Below are 19,683 nucleotides of genomic sequence, written 5' to 3' on the forward strand. Positions count from 1 at the left end.
CCTTTTGACCTTTCTGCAGCTTTTCCTTTTCAACACTAGAGAGCAGCAATGGTCTAAGTGGAGGCAGTGGGACCTTATATAAGCAGAGCTGCTACTGTATAATGAAGTATGCCAATGATAACTCAGCCCTTTTTACAAGTGGATTCGGCTTGTGCACACTCCATTTACATAAAAAAAAGGCATAAGACTTTGTAGCTTAGAAGCCTTTTCTTCTGATTCTTCTGAATTTACCGTTTTTTTCTTGTTTGATCTAGATGCTGCATCTGAAGTAAGATGACACACACACAAACACATATTTGGGATAAACACAATTTAATTGTTCTTAGTGTATTTTCATAGCAAAATTTACAGATACAAAAAGATTCACACAACCAGTCACAGGCCCAGCCTACAGTATAAAAACATACATTTTTCTAAACAGCCAGAATCTGTAAAGCACACACGTGTGTTCGCCTCAGTGACAGGATGCATTGTGACTGTTTAGGGTATCTGAGAGGAATATATTAAACAAGCTAAGCATTTTGTTCTGGAAAAGTGCCACGTTTTGGAGGGGTGGGTGGCATGACTAAGTGGGTTACCACTGTGCTCGGAAAACCCATCAGGAAAGTAACAGGCTTATGTGTTCACTATGGCAGCTTGTTATGAGGAGGGTAAGGAGGAGAGGGCATACATACTTTTACTCACTCATCACCCCAATCGATGATTTGTCCAAGAAGAAGAGTATTTCCCCAAAAATGAAAACACACTAGAATACATCCAATCATGAGGAATATTTACCATTTACTGAATAAACAATCATCTTATTCCTTCAAGTTGCCAACGAGTCTGTTTCTCGTGTGTTTACAGGCCTCTGATCGTTTTTTGTCATGACATTCAGTGGGAATTCATCCTACATGACATCAGAGGGGGTGACAGACTGGGGATAAATCTCCGCAGGGGTCTCCAGGGTGGGAGAGGGTGGGGTAGACAACCTGGAGCGTTTGACCCGGCTCGCGCTCCTGAAGCTCCTCCACTCCTTCATCCACTCGTCCCGCGTGAAGGGGTCCAGCCGGTCCAGATGCCTGGCTTGCACAAGCGGGGAGGGGGCGATAGAGTTCTTCAGCACATGAAACATGTACCTGGGGGAGAGAGTGTGGTGGTGAGAAAGTAGGCCAGTGAAAAATATGCGGCTCTTTGATGTAAATCAGAGCATTCCCTCTAAATATCAGCACTTTCAGACGCATCAGCAACCAGGAGGAAAGACCGAGCCGTGGTGCAGATCATTCCTGGACTTCACAATTAACATTATTTAATTACAAATCTGCCGAGACTGTTTATGCACCACAACAACCTTTAGCAGTTCACACTGCACAAGTCAAATACAAACTCCAAAATAACAAATACATAATATAATTATGAGGCTGATTCATTTTAAACGGGAGCGGAAAGAGGTCTACAACAGCGGTTTCGGACCTTTTTGATTTGTAACTCCTAAAAATGAGCAATGTCACGAATGATCTTGCGTTACAATTCATAGTGAGGTTATGGGACATCTTTGGGTTTTGGACAGCTGGTCGGACAAAACAGAACATTTGAAGACGTTGCCTTGCCGAGGTGTGAGGTGTTATTTTCTGTCTTTTTAAAGACTAAATAACTGATTGATTTAAAACAAAGAAGAATTAGCCCTAGTTAGAGAGTGTCAACCTGTAAGATCCAGCGGGGCATCCGATGATAACCATATTTTCTTTATCACATGTCATCTTATCAGGAAAAACAGTGAAGAGTTCAACATTCTCCTGACTGTAAATTACCAGCACAGCAGTGTACAGTAGGCTGCTTTTTAACTATTGCCTTTCCAAGTGCAATATGTGATAGGAAATGTCCTGCAGTTTATATTTCTTTCTCATTTTAGTTCCTGTAGATGTCAGTGTGAAAATTGTTGACATTTGCCCAAATTTAAGTATACATATAACAGGAGATAAAAGTAGGAAAATGGGACAATTATAAAAAGCAATCTGCTGCGTCAATGCTCTTCAGAGGTATGCAATAGAGCGAGGCAGAATATATTCAAATATTTACATTAAAAAAGCTATTCAGTAACAATGACGAGGGCACATTAAATGACTAGTACCTGGGCATCAGAGCCACCACAGTGGTGATGATGCAGATAAGGTAAAACATGGGGTCGGCCATCTGGCTCTGGAGGATCCAGTACGGGTTGGACGGAGGGTTACAGGTGACACAGATGGCGCTGTAGGCAAGCGTCACTATGAAGTACAATGCCACACTGCCCAGCATGATTACCCAATGAACCACCGTCTGCAAGACAGATGCAAAAACAACAATTACATATTTTGATTACAACCCAATTCATCATAAACTGTCTGTTAATGATTTGTTTTGATTGCATTCACTGGATTAATGTAAATAATGTTTGAAATTACCATATTGTTGTTGTTGTCATCGTATTAGTATAAAATGCAGACCAGACTGAAAGTATTTAATGATAAGAGTATAGGTTCACGGGGAGTATATACCGTGATTATAGCTAGAAATAGATATCCATCAGTTCAGCACTCACCCAGGCTTTGATCTCTATTGACAGATGCAGCAGGATGGTAAATAAAGAAATTGTGTTCAAAGGAGTTCCAAAGGTAAAAACATCAATGTCTGAATCCTGGTAAGCCTGTAGGGGAGAAAATACATGTGGTCAAATTTTAGGCAAAAAGCACTGAACCAGTAAAATAACTGGTAACTCAGAGGACGCACCATAACAGAACGGCCACTTTGCACAATATTTTATCGAAGACAGAGAATTCAAACTTTCGCTTACCAAATATGGAATAAAGAAGCACACCAGACTCTGATAGAAGGCATCGAGCATGGAGATCCAGAAAGTTGAAAACGTGTATACCTAAACAAGCACACGCACACACACACACACACGTTTGAATATATCAAATTAGCAAAATATTTGGTGCATTTTACTCATGACTCTATAAACATGTAGCTGCTACTGTGACTGACCCCTGCACCCTGTCCGGTCCTGTACAGTTCAGGAACACCCAGCAGCATCTCCGCAGACACATCTTTGTCCATAATCCCAAACATGATGGGCGGTACCGAGGTGAAGAAGAGGTTAAAGAAAATCATCAGCCAGTAGTCGATCATGGCAGTGCCAGAGAAGCCGCAGAGGAACTGATACCAGAACAGCAGATTCACGTAGGCCTGGGAAGCACATGAAAGTGTAGATGATTACATGAGAAATCAAGAGTTTATTCAGACAGCAGAGCGCTCCGACGTAGAGACGACACTCACCACGTTCTTATAGAAGAAGAAAATGATCATGTTGGCAAGTCGAGTGTAGCACCAGTGTCCGTGAACCAGGAGAAGTTTTTTCAGGTGTTTGAAGCGAGATATAGCGAAATCACTCGCCATGACCGCCTGCAGAAGACATGGAGTGTTGGACAGTGAGAGCAGCAGAAGAAACAAATAACATCTTTGAAGCTAAAGACCACAGTTCAGACCTGCATGCCGTCCTGACCGGATAGCCCGATGCCGATATCCGCTGCTTGGATCATGTTGACATCATTTGCACCATCACCTGAAACCACAGAGTGAATATCAGTTCAACAGCAGGAGTCTATGAAAGAAGAAAATGTATTAAAACCCACTGACTTGATGGGTCTTAATACATTAACACAAATAAAATGCAGGACGCCAATTTAAAATGTAAGTCTGCCAGGAGTACAAAAATCTGCATCAGTACATGGAGTAATTTAATTTGATGTTTTGGTATGAATTTGTTTTTATTCAAGGTAAATGAGACTTTCTTGTCGAATGTCCAACAATACATTTTTCAGGAGGTTCAATGGCTCAAAGAGGATAAGATCAAGAGCCGTAGAAAACCTGAAAGAATTACCTTTCTATTCCCCTGCAACACTTTGCATTCTCTCACAAAACCATTTATTTCCCATACAATGCTTTTTGCTTTTCTTCTCAGGTCTTCTTCACAGCAGACATTGTGACTTGTCATATTTGGAAAAGCACAGGTTTTACTAATTACATTAACTAAGTGTCCCACCATGTACTGACAGTGTGATGATGAGCCAGCATGCACAATACCAGGACCCTGAAACTGAAGCAGCTAAATGGAATCCAGCCTGCTTTACACCTGTGCTTTTCCTAATGTGAGATGTCTAAATGTCTTCTGTGGAAAAAGCCTATTGTATATGTAAGTACAACAACATCCCAGCAATATACAATCATAAATCAATTCATGGATTTTTTGCTGAAAATGACAATATTAAAGTTCTATCCAAGTTATATTTTGTTTTTCACTTTAATGTGATACTGTTTTATAGTTTATTGTTTCTTCTGTTGTGCATTGAAGTGAGATTAAAAGTATTAGATTAACGCATTTGGATTTGTGTGAAAAGCTCAAGAAAATGCTCTTACCAACAGCAAGGGTCAAGACCTTGAGTTTGTCCCTGACCACCTTCACCACTCTGCTCTTCTGTGAGGGCGTGGCTCTACAGCAGAGCACAGAGCGGCAGCGCTTCGCCAGGTCTACAAAGCGGTCCTGCAGGTCTGACGACAGAGCCATGGTCAGACTGCGTCCGTCGATCACTAGAGAGATGTCTTGGGTTGTATCCACATTGCGAGGGTCCTCGCTGTACCTCCTTACCTCTTCCAGTGTGCAGTCTAAGATGGATGTGCACTCGAGCTGCAAAAACAACATTTGTTGTGATCAGTATTATGAAACTTTACAAACTAGAGCTGAAACAATTAGTTGTGGAGAAATAACCGCCAACAATTTTGATAATCAATTGATTATTTAAATAATTTTTCCAATCAAAAATGCTAAAATGATGATTTTTGGTTTTCAATTTGTACAGTTGCTTGGACAAAATAAATAATATGAAGATATCATCTTTGGTTAAAGAGAACATGGGATGGGCATCTTATATTTTTTTTACCAGTTTACACATTTTATAGACAAAACAATATATTGATCAAATAATCATCAAATGAATCCATTATGAAAAAAGTATTGCTCATGGCAGGCCTGTTACACATTTTTAATTAATTTGACTTAGCTGCACACAAGGTAGTGTGGTGAGCTAAAGAAAATACAAAGTAAGAGGATACGTTTTAACTTGGATGTGACATCTCTTATAATCCATAAAAAGAACTCTCTATGCTGTTGAGTCATGTTCATGATGTCTGACTAGAAGCAATTATGAGGCTGTGGTCCCATCGGACTCATCATTGTTGTCTGTAAATAACTCCAGCCTCTTAGCCAAAAGGAAAAGGGACATGATGAAAAAAAATTGGGTCACATCCTGTTTTTAGATAATCTATCTAATGCTGGTTAAATTCCATTAGGTGTGGTTGGGAGATGACTGTGGGAATGCACCCCTCAGGTGGTCATTGAGTTACAGTGGTAAACAAGAAAAAAAAAAGTTCATTACCAATATGAGCAAAGGGGTATTTCCCCCGGGGGTTGAAAATTAGACTGGTAATTAGATATGAAAGCAGTAGATATTGTATTGGGGCTATCTCCCTCCATTCATCATCAATGACTAGTCCCGTCTGAGAGGAGCGCAGCAGGGCCTTTGTTCCAGAAAGCTCCCCGTGTATCCGTTAGAGCCGACGAGTAATTTCAGTCTATTTGAGGCCGGGGATGATTAGGACATGGTCGGGTTGTTATGAAGGGTCTTTAATGACCTCAGAGAAGCAGGGCCCACACCTGACACCTTGTCTTTCTCAGATGAAAATGTGAGCGTTTGACCTTTAGTTAAATGTAAAAGTGGTCGAAAATCTTTGGCCATTTAAATTGGAGGGAGACGGACTCTCAGGTAAAACCTCCTGAACTTATAGTGCTTGGAAAATACGAGACTGAATGACCATCAAAAACAGCCAATGCTGCCCTAAGAAACACGGTCACGTGTGTGATGTGTGAAATATAAATCACGTAAAAGGACAAAGTTCAAGAGGAGTTTGTGGTGCTTGTTAGCTTCTAACACTCCAGGTCTTTACTGTATTTACTTTTGATTTATTCATTTCAAAACTTCATGCACCTCATATTGAGTGGCTCAAATATTCAGGCATACATGTAAGCAATATGTGATTTTATGTTTTGTATTTAAAAAAATAACAAGAAATAAATGAACCTGTAATTTAAGTTGGAAATTAATATTCTTACAGCCCTATTAAGCTGATATCATGATAATTATTCTCGCCAGCTCCCCCCACCTTATTTCCTTAATCACGAATCTATTACAGTACATAACACTTTATTTTGAAAAATCCTGCCACATTAATACCAGCTTTGATATTATTTGACAGGTCTGGTAAGATCTCCTGATGTAAGATTAACTAACTACCTCCAAGTAAAATCTGATGTTTCAGAGTATATGCTAAAGATCATCAAGTGGTACAAGTTTAGTCTATTATAGAGAATATCTACACCACTCAGTATGGTAAATATGAAGATACCGCAAATAGCGATTAGCTTAGCTTAGCATAAAGCTTGGAAACAGCTAACCCGGCTCTGTACAAAGGTAAGAAAATGTACCTACAAGTACCTCTAAGGCTCATTAATTGATTGTATCGCGTTTGTCTAATGTGTAAAAATGAGGCTGACTCTTTATCCTCCTGGAGTCTCTGCTTGTTGCCTGGCAACCACTAGTGGGCAGATTTTGTTACCATTGGACGGAGCCAGCAAACTGTTTCCCACTGGTTTCAGCTAACCTAACTGGCTTATTTAAAAAAATGTCGCTAACGTTAACGTAAACACTTTAACACGTTAACACTTTCATGCCATGTTTGATTTTCCAAAACAAATTGTAACTGTGGTGTAAGAAGTGAATCAGAGATGTTCCATCATGCATCACTTAATCAGTAAAGAAAAGCAGCTCTGAGTCAAACAGCCAACCCTCAACAGCGGCCTCCTCACCTTGTTTTTGCAGCTCATGTTAATCAACAGGTCTTCCTCTTCCAGTAGCCTGCAGGCATAGCCGATGTTGACAGCTGTCTCCAGCTTGTCACCAGTCAGCACCCACACCTGGATCCCTGCCTCCCGCAGTGCCACGATGGTGTCTGGGACGCTCTCCTGAAGACGGTCCTCAATGCCCGTCGCCCCTGCAGGAGGACATGTATCCAAGGTCAAGCATTATTCAAACACAGAGCTTATCACACAGATACACAGTATGTTTTTCAAGTGTTTATCATGAATGGCGTGTGCTGGGCTGATGCATGTTACCGAGCAGGGAGAGGCCTGTCTCTAGCTGCACTGCAGTGTCCATAACAAGCTCCTCTCTGTTGTCAATAGCAGCCAGAGCTCTCTGTCTGTTCACTGACCAGCTTTCATACGCCTTGTCACTCACAATCTGCAGCACACGCAGAAAGAAGATGAGCAGAGCTCATCTAGTATTAGACAACGATGCTGGTAAATATCAACAAATCAGATTGTGCACCTTCTTTGTAAAGCAAAGTGTACGTAGCCCGTCTTTAGCGTAGCAGTTGAGGTGATGCTGAGTACATGCTGCCATATTCTTCTGCTTCCCACTGAGATGTTCTGAAAATAATATGACACAGATTCATTTATATGGTTTCATAGTGAATTATGAAATGACCCAAGGTATCTCCGTATTGACTAATAAAGGCATCATTTATTAAATGTGTGTTAGTGTAGTTACACTAGTGTGTACCGAGTAGCTCCATGATGGCGTAGTCTGCACCTTTACTGTACAACACATTCTCTTTGGTGATTGGGTGTCGCACTAAAACAGACATTCTCTTCCTGTTGGAGTCAAAGTTCAAGGTGTCCAGCACCTCAAACACCAGATCCTCGCCAGACGGGAGCCTCACCGTCACACTGTCAGGGGTGCGGTCCAGCAGGGTGAAGCCATATGCCTTGGCTGCGTACACCAGGGCTGCCTCATCTGGACTCTCTGCCTCATAGCTCAGATTATCTGAGGTCTTGTCGGACGGAGCATGGAGCGAACACATTTGGAGCCCGTTGGTGTCTCCAGCCTCCTCTTTTGTTACAGGGGGGTTAAAATAGTCCTCCTCTACAACTGAGTCCTCTAATATGGTGCGATTTCTAGGCTTGCACCGCGAGAAGGTGAAAATATGGCGAAGAGAGACAGACTCTGTCAAAGTATCCTGTGAGTTGTTTTCCTGACCAGAGTGCGGAAACCCACTCACCTGAAAAAGTGAAGCAAAGAAAACAGACATTTGTATGTCATATAGTGTTTTTATATCACCCTTTAGCCCAGACACACATATGTGGTGATAACACAAAAACACTCTTAAAACCGTTTCATCCATTTCCACTTTGTTTCTTTTTGTAATTTTACCTTTAATTACAAACTCAAGGGAAAACCTTGAGTTTCTCCCATCTGCCAGACCTGAGAACAGCACAGTCAAGAGCAGCGAGCACTAAAATTAATAAAGACAACCCTGCTTGCCCCTGCAAATCTCCCTTTATGTGGCTGATTTAGCGAGGACTGAGAATCTTTACAACTGGGGCTTTAAAAGATGAAAGAAAATTAGCACTGACCACTGACGAACGTACAGAAACTTAAAGCTAAACAATTGAAGAGAACTTTCCAAATTAAAATAATTGTTTGAGGTTAATAAGAAGAATTTTAACTTCATTGTTGTGTGTGTGTTACTGATTCAATTATGGAGATTTTGCTGCAGTACTGCAGCCACATGGCTGGGCACCAGGTTTAAAGATCTATTTTATATAATGAATGAGACAATTAATAGATTCCTTTCTAGTAGAAAAGTTTGCCATTTTTTAAAACAAGTTTGCATACTGGAGTTTCAAGAGAACAAATCATCTGTCCATCTCTCCTCTCCAGACTATGCCTCCATCTCTCCTCTCCTCACCATGCCTCAATCTCTCCTCTCCTCACCATGCCTCCATCTCTCCTCTCCTCACCATGCCTCCATCTCTCCTCTCCTCACCATGCCTCCATCTCTCCTCTCCTCATTGTGCCTCCATCTCTCCTCTCCTCACCGTGCCTCCATCTCTCCTCTCCTCACCATGCCTCCATCTCTCCTCTCCTCACTGTGCCTCCATCTCTCCTCTCTCCTGACTGTGCCTCCATCTCTCCTCTCCTGACTGTGCCTCCATCTCTCCTCTCCTCACTGTGCCTCCATCTCTCCTCTCTCCTCACTGTGCCTCCATCTCTCCTCTCCTCACTGTGCCTCCATCTCTCCTCTCCTGACTGTGCCTCCATCACTACTTCCACAGTAAACGAAGCGCTCACCCTCTGTCTCTGAGCTGTTGCCATGGAAACCACCACCGTGTTGCAAATGGCGAGGCCCAGAAAGAAGTCCAGGTACGGATCTGTCTTCCGGCTGCCGCGGCTGCTCCCTGCCCTACTAGTCTGCTGAAGCAGCTTCCTGTCTGGAATCACCTCAGTTTCCTGTTGGAGTAAAAGTTAATCTGTTTTTTTAATTAAAAGCTCATGTTGATAAAGTGTCAGGCTTTTAACATTTGTATCCAGTTTTGTTTGCTCATGTAGCTACAAGGAACTGTTGCAGGAAGGACACGGGGACAGGAGGAAGGGAGGAAGTTTTCATTCATACAAACGTTCTGCTCTATTAGAGACACAGCATGAGGAAAACCAAAGATGGGCTTTGTGCCGCCTTGCTGGAATAAACACAAGACTTTTTCTGTCTCAGCCTGTGTCTCCAGACCTCTCTTTGCCCTGTGGACAAAAATAGGCACAGAGCTACTGTACTGTACATCAGGACGACTATGACTAATCAATAGTGCACATTTACAGTTTATGTGACATCAGTGGTCTGTGCCGAACACTGCCCAGCATGACCATATGTCCCGTCACAGACACAGGGGCAACTTTGAGCCAAAATGGATGTGCTTATCACTGACACCTAGCAGCTCGGCCATCTGCGGCGGGGACAGGGGCCATGAGGCCTTTTGACACAAGGATGGGTGAGATTTTGGTAAACAAATGACACATTGAGGTCTTTTGAGTGGGTATTTAGACATGGAAAATAATTTTTTTAAAATAGGTCATTGGGTAAAAGTTCAAATTTCTAGATCTTAGAAACATACATGACAATTACATTTATGTATCGTTGCTAATTGCCCAATAAGACTGCTTATCTAATTACTTTTTAATTACTTTTTAACACAATGATCATGTGATAGACCAGCAGCCTGTCCAGTATGTATCCTGCCCCTTGCACAATCCGTGCTCCAGTTCCTCCTCACCATGCAAGGTAACTACAGTACTTTAATAAATGGATGGGTGGATAAAGTTACATTTCCATACAGATAAATGCATTCTTAATTCTGTTTTTATGGTAAGACATCATCATAAACTCAACAAGGACATTATGATTAAATTCCCTTTACATAAGAGTGGTAAGAGAAGACTTGTGAATAACCGCCCCGGCTCCCTACATTAGGTTGATAGTAGTGGGCCAGTTCACAATCAATGCTCATGTTTGATTTTGAGCCATTTATTTGTGCTACTCAGTCATGATTATAACTGCAAGTACACTTGTTAATCAAGAAGAATGAGTCTAATTTGTGTGCCCCTCTGGGTGGCCTTGAGTCAACTACCTGACGACAACACCTCCTGCATGAGCAAACAAAATGCTGATCACCATTTTCCCCACGGTGGCTTCCTGTGACCTCGCATTATAATATCAAGACGGACAAAACCCATAACCTGACCCCACTATGAATTAAATATCTGCCTTTTCTTCCTGACTAAGCGATCATCTTACCAGCGGACTGCTGAAGGCCACATCGCTCTGGGCATTTCCCTTGACCTTGCTCTTGAGCCGGTGACGTGGCGTGTCGTCAGGGTCGGTGCCCTCAGTGTCCAGGGACCATCCAGTCTGTGGGGGTTGTGGCTGCTTGTTGAAGATGACCTCCTCCCCTGACTCTGGTTCAGCATGGACAGCTAGGCGGATGGCTGCAAATCCCCAAAAAAACATGTTGATACATACATTATGTACTGTATTTTATATGGACTATATGTCAGGTCAAGTCATGTTCAAATGTGGAGCCTTTGACTACAATTTCAGTGTCAAAAGACTCTAAACTCTAAAGACATGGATTAAACAGCCCCACCCAGGTGGAATCAAAGGCCCTTCAATACTTCAATTAGCCCAAATAAATTAACTTTGGGAAGAGGGAACTCTACTCCAGGGTAAAAAGTAATCAGTAACACTATTGGACAGAGATCAGATTGAAGCTAGTCATCACAAATATGGAAGCAAACAATGGATGTGTCTCTGATCAGAACACAACACAATATACAGGGGACATAGGGGAAACAATATATTAACAAGAGGCTCATGAGTATCCAAATTGTGCCTTAACGCCACTGCTTTGTATCTTAACATGTATTCTGTATGGTCAAATTTCAATATTAAAAAGAATCCAGGTTTGGATTCACACGTGCAAGACAGAGTTATGATAATTATATGATAATTACCTTTAAAAACAGAGCTTACAAAGTTCTTTGACAGACAAAGCAGCAAAAGCAAGGCAATAAAACAACACAGCACAACGGGAAATTAAGTTTCACACGCAGAGACAAACAGGAAGTGCATTCCAACTGAACAGGTGACAAACTGCTCAGAATCACAACATATCAGGTAATCTCACTAAGACTTAGCACCTCGCGAGACTGGGATGCCACAGAAAAACATTTATGTAAAGACGAGATAACTATTCTTAAACTTGTACTAGCAACACAAAAGGTATAGTTTGGCGAGGGGAAAGGCTGCTAATTCCACTTTCATGCCAAAAAGTTACAGAAATCGAGCACACAGTGGAGACGTTTGCCTCTGCCAGAAATCTCCTTAGGTTGAGGCAACAAACCTACTTTGATAGGTTTAGGAAAAGATCATGCTTGGGATTTAAAACGGAACTCTTTCTGGGAGAAAGCCCCGAAGGCAAAATTCTCCAATGAGCAAAATTAACCAAAAAGTCAAAGCAACGAGTAGGCCTACTGCCTACTAGCCAATCACAGCACAGTAGGTCGGGACTTGGTGGAATGAAGAAACTCTTAGGGGAAACAAACTAGCATGCTTAATTCTCTGATGACCTCTGGGATAGTGCTATGTCTGATTATTGTTGTTTTTTTGTACGAGTGTATATAAATAAATAGGGGCCTATGATGAAAAGCAGTGCGGCAACAGCTCTTTTGGTTAAATAAAATGTCTCAGTATGAAGTTTACCATTCTCTTTGTGTGGGTACTCAGTGCCCATGATGGAGCATCTGCGAAACACCATCTTGTTCTCAGTGAGGGTCCCCGTCTTGTCGGAGAAGATGTATTCAATCTGTCCCAGGTCCTCTGTGATGTTCAGGGCCTTACACTGCACGTGTCGGTCTGTCTCATCATCGTGCAGATCGATGTCATTGGTGATGAAGTAGATCTGACCAATCTTTACCAACTCAATGGATATATAGAGAGAGATAGGAATCAGGACCTGCAAGTGAGGAGACGAGGGGAAGAGAGAGAAAAAAAGGAAAGGAAAGAAGAGGAGAGGAGAGGAGAGGAGAAAGTTGGAGTGGGGAGAATATTGAAATATAGACAAGAAAGACAGGAGAGAGCGAGGAAGAAGTGATAAGAGAAAGTGAAAAAAAGGAGGTGATGGGAAGTGTTAAGTTGAGAGTTTACAACAGACGGTAGAAAGAGAAGATATTAGAGGAAATGAGGAGAAAAGATTAAAAAAATTTAATTAACAAATAAGGAAAAACACACTAAATACTTTCTTTCGTACACAGAGTCAGACTCCTCCACCTGCAGCAGGATGATCATGGTGAAGAACGTGTAGAAGCCAGACAGACTGGGACTGTCCAGGTGACCGTTGCTGTCAGGGACAAGGTAAGGGGGCACACTGGGCAGCGCCTGCAGCCATAAGAAGTGACCTGCATGTGTGAGGACAGGGGAATTAATCACACAGACTGTCGTGCAGGGAGGAAGGCTATTTTTGGCACCACACCTTTCCCTGTCTCCTCCCTTTTTTACTAGCATATTTTTGGGCCTATATTTTATTGGAAATTAAACATCTCTTCATCAATGTAAAATCATTAATCATAAACCAGTCTGTGTAGTGATTTTATGGTTAAGTTATGTAATTCATTACTGACCTAGTGCTCCGACGAGACACATGCTGAGGAGAAGAATGACGCAGAAGATGACGTCTATGTTCAGCTTCCGCTCTAATTTGCTGCGCTTGTATCTTGGCCCGTTGTCGTTGAGCATGGACTTGGTTTCATGGCCTTAAAGGTGGGATCAGAGGGTGTTGATTCAGTTACCAACAGGTTCTCCAAATGGTCAGTGAACACCAAGGGAAACTGATTGTTATATTTTAGAACATGCTTATTCTGGGTCAGCTAATGCAAGGACAAAAAACAGGACACTCGGACACTGAGGTCATGTCCTCTGCAATATTTCAGGAAATTTGTGGGTAAATTATTACACATCAAACACATGTTGTTATTTTAAGACTGACTGAAATTATCAACCATGCCAACATGGATCTAGGTATTGCAATGTCAGTCTGTCTGTCATTTGGTTGGTCCACCTCTTTGATCCAGACTTAAATATCTGAACAGCTAGTGGATGAATTGAAGCACAGACATCTGTGGAAGATGAATCCTACTGCCTTTGAGGATCCGCTGACTTGTCCTTTGACAACAGCAAGTCAAATTTTTCTCGTGCCCTGTGACATATCAGCCGTAAAACAGCTACTCAATGTATTGACACATTGTTCCAGATGGTGCATCATTGTATTAACTTTGGTGATCCTTCATATAGCATCATCAGGTCACAGTAGTTGAGAAGTTGTCTAATAATTAAGTTTATGACCAAAAAACGTTACTTTAAAAACTAATGACATTCCCATCAGCAGCTATACTTCGTGTTTAGTGCCATTTAGCAAATGTTAGCATGCTAACACGCTAAACTAAGATGGAGAATATGCAATTATACTGTACCAGCTATATATGTCACGTAAAAATAGGTGTAATTGATATCATGAATAATGGTCCCTGTCTATTTAGTGTGTGTCACAGTCAATCCAGTGATCAAGCATGCAAAATACCTGAGGCTTGGCCCACTTAAATAGATCAGGGCTATAATTATTGTTGTTGATTACCCCTGTGGTTACCCTACAATGACATGTCAACATGGCTGCTGTGAAAAAAAGCCTTTTACAGCCTCACAGATCCGCAAACATTCACATTACAATCAAAGGAATTGCTCGGCACTATGATAACTAAACCCCTGTAATGTAGGGTGACAAAATGTACAGAAAGTACAACTGGACATTTGCAAGGTTAAATATGCAAAAATACTTTAAATTAAAATGTTTTCCAGAGTTTGGTTGGCAGTGAGAAGAAGAAAGCTTTGGGTGGGGTCTAAAGTTCTGGCTGTGGCCCTGGACAAAAACACTAAACGCTCAAGGTCAAAGCAGTGAAACAGCTGAGAAAATGGAGAATATACCTGCATACACCACAAAGCCAACAGCGTGGTCTGTGTTTCTCATTTTGCAGCCTCGCAGCAGCAGACTCTCTATTCCAGCGCCCACCTTGGCCTTATCAGGTTTCTCTCTGCAGCAGGAGAAAGTATGAAACCTCCTTTGTACTGTCAGATCTTGTTAGATATTCATTACTGCTTATATGTTACCCATTAGCAATTTCCCTCCTTTATGGCCATGGCTGGACACCATGGTAGACCAGCTGTTAGGAGCTGCGGTGCCTGAGGAAATCGATTATAGTCTATTACAGCCCCAATAATGCCTCTGGTGGCATCAGAAAGTGCAGCGAGTAGGTTGGAATTAGTTTTACTCGGCTTCTCTGAAAGGCTTAAAGGCACTGTTTGGGGAATCCATGTGATCTGTGTAGTTGATACTCACACATAACACTTGAAATGATTGAGATTGTTGTCAGGCTTTTCACACACCAGAACACTGTTGAAGCTTTCAGGTTCAAATTCAGGATCCTGGGAAATGAGAGGAGGTATAACGTCAATACAGTACAAATGTAAACTTACAGCCTTTGACATAAAGATCCACATTTACCGCAGATATTCAGGAAATGTTACAGTTGTTGTGTTAAATGTCAGTCACAAGGAGGAGGAGAAAGGTGACGCAACAAAGAGGGAATGGAGACAGAAGACTGTGAGGAAACACAGCAGAGAAGTAAAACTCAGAAGTGTATTCCTTACTGAGATGCAGAGGCCAGACATTGCCCTCCTCTGCTTCAGGTTGGTCTCTCCATCCAGGTTGGATGTATCTATGTGACACACACCATTGGGGTCTGATGTATGCAGGAGCAGCAGGTCTGCAGGGATGATCTCATTGCAAACCACCTTCACAAAATCACCCACTCCTACATCCTTCCAACGGCTCTCTGTGAACCTTTTATCCTTTCTGAAATCATACATGTCAGACACCAACAGTTATTACAGATGATTTCATAAAGATACACAGTCCCTGGGTGGCTTTTATATTAATTAGTATACACATTTATTAACAATATTGGCACAGTGGGCGTATTTTGTCTATGTTTGTGCAATCAAATTAAATATTGACTCACTCCGTATGGATAACATAATCACAGCTGCTTAAGTTCGGGAATAAACAATACAACCAAATGAAAAATCAATGCTGTTGTTTTTGGAGAGCGGCCCAGGTGTGTTTATGTGCTTTGGAATAAGGAAGCTTTCAGAGAAAGACAGTACACATTATGAGCCAAGGCCGTTCCCAGAGTTTGAGGATTTCCAAAGAGCCACATGCGTTATGGTTTGAACCTGCACATCAAGCTGGCTAACCACCAATGACAGAGAGCTGCAGGCATGCTGCCCTGCATGTAGGACCTGATCAGGTGGCTGCCACATGACACCACACCTCGCCTCAAACAATGCCGGGAGTGGGGAGGGGGGTCTGTATTTTTAGTATGTTGTGTTTCTTATACTTACTAGGTTGCACCAATATATTCTCTCCTGTCAGATAAGCTTTATGTGCGTCTTCTGTATGTCAGACAGCCTAGTTAACAGTTTCCAGTTATGGGAAGTTCATTTCTCAAAAGTCTATTGTCTCTTGTCTCATTGCACAGATTATATTTCATTAAAGACATATTCAGGACGTTTTTAAATGTTTGACAGTGATCCTACACCTACATACTTTCACATTTTGGGAAATATGTTATTTGCTTTTGTTAAACTTGTCAACGATGTCTCTGCCAGAAATAAACATATTTCCAATTGCCTTAAAGATCTCACTTTGATAACTAATATCTTTGTCTTATCATCAAATTTAGCGGCTCTTGTGAATTTGACTACCTGATGTGTCTCTTGAAAATGTAGTAATTTGTGGAGAAGACAAATCTCCAGAAATATAGTGACACGATAACCTGTTTGGTTTGATAGTAGGTATGATATTAGTCACATTCATACATGTGCTGTAGATTAAATGAAAAGGACTCTTAAACCACAGAAAGGAACAGTCTGTTAAGTGTGGTGACTGCATGTTCTGCAGAGAGCAGATGATAAAATTAGACATATTTAACAATACAATGACATGTGTTAGGAGTCAATCAGCATGATTAATAGCTGAAATGTTCGGTACGTTTGAGCGCAGGTGGATTGACAAGAGATTGAGATGGAGACAAGATTGATAGAATGACCCTAAAGATAAGGCACTCATGCTCAAACAGACACACTTCACAACTCTTTGAGAACAACATGTGGCTGAAGGGTGACGGGAAATGAAGACGTGCATCTGAGAAGGTCTGGTGAATTAGAGTTAAATCCCACTCATCTGAAAGCCTTCCACGTGGACCTCAACATGCACTGCGGGGATGTGTGTTCCTCGAGCTGTCAGATGGATAAACTTCACCCAGATAGAGAAAATGAGGAAGCGTGTGGAAGCCCTAAAATGTATTCCTGAGCTTCTTCTGGAAACATTTGTATGCTTCAAAGAAATCCCAGCCGATCGATTCTGTTCTAATCTTTAGAAGCCCAAAAATGGAGCTTTAGCATCCCCACCCAGCGAGCAATAAGAGACCCACGAGAGCCCGCTCGCCATGACTCAACTGCTGTTTATCTGACTGTGTGAGGCGGAGATGACTAGCGTCCGCTAACAGGCCCAGAGGGACTGGTGCGTTCTCAGAAGTGTCCGGGATGCTACATCTGGGTCTGCACTTATAGGCCACCTGGACCCTATCACCAAACACACACACACACAGAAGATACAGGACTTTCCCTGAGCTGAGGCTGCACTTCCCAACAATGGGAAATCTGAAAGCAAGCAAATGCTGGTTAATGACAAACCCTTCCAGAGGTTGAATGTGTGAGGATTCATCATTGGAGTGGCCTCCAGTCTCACATCACATCCAGAGCAGTGAACGGTTTTGAAACGACTGTGTTCATCCTCATTTGTGAATTATTCATCCTTCACCAGTAATTCAAAAATAGATAACTGCTAACCTTACTGTCTTTGCTGACGCAACACCCAGATGAGGATTTCGTCAAATGTGCACAATGTGATGGTGAGAGATATATATTGTTGTGAGGCTCTTCAAAAGAGGAATAATCTCCCACACATTTTCCATTTCAAGTCAAAAATTCTCACGGGATGCTGAAATGCAGAGGAGGTAAAACACACACAATCACGCAGATCTACACACTCTCACAGACATCAACATGCTGGTTGATGAGAATCATTAGGCACCACGAGTGTTTCCACTCGCTACATCATGCATGAACCACACAACTGCACCGTTTCTATATTCAGGACATGATTGTCTTTGAGTCAGTTACCTGCTATAGATGAAGCACGGCGTGTTGTTGAGCTTCCTGTCCGACTGGTACCTCCTGAAGTCCTCCCAGGCGTCCTTCAGGGCCGACAGAGACAGGATGACACAGACGGGGATCAGAGCTAGCTCTGGCTGAAAGGAGTTCACTTCGGGGACAAAGTTCAGAATAGCCAGGCCCACAAAGTAGATGTTAGCCAGACGGTGAAACTGCTCAAAGAGGTTCATGGGGATGAAGAGGAGGAGGGTGTATTTGGTGGTCTTGATGGCGTTGTCAGGGAAGTAGCGGTTGGGTTGCTTTGCCTTCCCCAAGCCCTCATAAGGCAGATTGGACACCAAGTTGCGGAGGTCCTTCTCCCGTGCTCTCTGACCTCTCAGAGCCCCTCTCACCCGGTCCAGGGGACTCTTCAACGTCATAGCTGCTCCGTGTGTTTTTCTTTTCCTCTTCTTACCAACTTTTCCTCCTCATCTTCTCAATACTTACAGCTCCTTCAAGTTAAAAGTACTCTCTACAGGCCCATCCTCTCCTTGAATGGGTCGGTGTGTGAGTGTGTGTGTGTGTGTGTGTGTGAGGCCTAACACCAGGTTGAAACAAATGACAGCACACCTAGTCCTCCTCTGGGTCCGCCCTTCACATTGACAGGTGTGTTTGCATTCCTTGCACTGGAGCTGTTTAAGTCTCACATAGAGGGGAAATAAAGTAACCAATTACAGTCAGAAATTTAGCAGAAGGTGCTCCAGGGCCTCAGCTGAATTTAACTTTGCTGTCAATACTTTCGTTTCAGTAGAAACCAGTTTTCAACTCTTTAAAGTCATCCACACGGCAGCATTATGATTCAGTGACCTGCATAGTAAAGTAGTCTTTATTGCGATTAATACTTGAAAATTAAACACAAAAAAAACCAAATAAAAAACAATCATAGGCTATGCACAGCTGACAATCTAATATTCACAGAGCAGAAAATTGGTGCAGTGGGTTATAAGGAGATTTGAACTGACAACACAACACCAAGCAGAGCGCAACGAATGCTCGAGGCAAACATATATGAAGAGTCTGCAGAGTGTGAATGAACATAGCAGAGGGAACACCCCATTCAGGAGTATACAGATGGAGAATACAGTCCATGGTGTGTTTAATGACGCTGAAATATTCTTTATTGCTCTTAATAAGACTGAAGGTAAGAATTAGAACGAGTCTTTAGTGGTGCATGTAAGATAATTATATGTTCACTTTCCCCTCGTCCACTGAGAGGTCAGAGGTCAGTGTACAAAGCAAGATTTCTTGCCAATAAAAGACACTTTAGCAAAATGTTGTTGATGGGTCAAAGTTTGCAGGATAGGGTGAATGAATCGTTTTACATGTACAGTATGTATGTGAGACTCTCACGTATGACGGACTACAACAAAGTGTCTTCTTGCACAGATGGCATGCATGTAGGATGCTTTCCACTTCCTCATGTTGACATATGTTGTCTTTTCCAGAGCAGGTTCCAGAACCTGTTTAATCAGGCCAAATTTGCACTGGGTCACTCATTTATTGTACTTGAATTTAAATTTCAGACACAGTTACAGCCATTGTAATGAAACTTGATGTACCTGGTTAAATATTTGATACACAGCATATAGAGGCGGTATTGGAAAATTGCCTATAAATGGAGATAGATGAGCCTTTATTGTCTTTTTTTAACGGGTGCCATGTACGACCTTGCAGGTGATTTATTATCAATCAAAGAATTGAAATGGCTTCCTGTTTTGCCCTTGAACAGCTGACACAGGTGGGTTCATCTCTGCTGGGTATAGCTCAGCATGTTTTTCCATCCGATTCGTTTATAGCAGGGTGAGCGGCATGCCAGACTCACCCTCTCACCCATCC

At 42.1% G+C, this 19,683-nt stretch overlaps 1 protein-coding gene across 1 annotated transcript; it reads right to left on the minus strand.

The window, feature by feature from the left end:
* Positions 1-305: 305 nt before the first annotated feature.
* On the minus strand, positions 306-18,627 carry atp10b (ATPase phospholipid transporting 10B). Its single transcript, XM_031857609.1, has 21 exons — positions 17,818-18,627; positions 15,223-15,427; positions 14,912-14,997; positions 14,500-14,606; positions 13,143-13,274; positions 12,793-12,920; positions 12,226-12,478; positions 10,762-10,952; positions 9,267-9,425; positions 7,695-8,193; positions 7,461-7,561; positions 7,247-7,373; positions 6,941-7,125; positions 4,438-4,705; positions 3,507-3,583; positions 3,298-3,423; positions 3,007-3,207; positions 2,813-2,893; positions 2,561-2,665; positions 2,111-2,298; positions 306-1,118 (listed from the first exon to the last, which is right to left on the minus strand). The coding sequence occupies exons 1-21, from the start codon at positions 18,225-18,227 to the stop codon at positions 890-892; spliced, it is 3,858 nt and encodes a 1,285-aa protein (XP_031713469.1). The 5' UTR covers positions 18,228-18,627; the 3' UTR covers positions 306-889.
* Positions 18,628-19,683: the final 1,056 nt, after the last annotated feature.

This window comes from Anarrhichthys ocellatus, unplaced genomic scaffold, assembly GCF_004355925.1.
Source record: "Anarrhichthys ocellatus isolate YVR2014 unplaced genomic scaffold, GSC_Weel_1.0 scaffold19, whole genome shotgun sequence".
In the NCBI taxonomy this organism is placed as follows: domain Eukaryota; kingdom Metazoa; phylum Chordata; class Actinopteri; order Perciformes; family Anarhichadidae; genus Anarrhichthys; species Anarrhichthys ocellatus.

Bases quoted from the DNA above. Each gene is read 5' to 3' on its own strand.
- atp10b (XM_031857609.1), bottom strand. From the start codon at position 18,227: ATGACGTTGAAGAGTCCCCTGGACCGGGTGAGAGGGGCTCTGAGAGGT. The intron at 13,275-14,499 runs GTATATTCTCCA...CCCACCTTTAAG, and splicing joins TGGCTTTGTGGTGTATGCAG to GCCATGAAACCAAGTCCATG. The intron at 7,374-7,460 runs GTGCACAATCTG...CGTGTGCTGCAG, and splicing joins CACTTTGCTTTACAAAGAAG to ATTGTGAGTGACAAGGCGTA.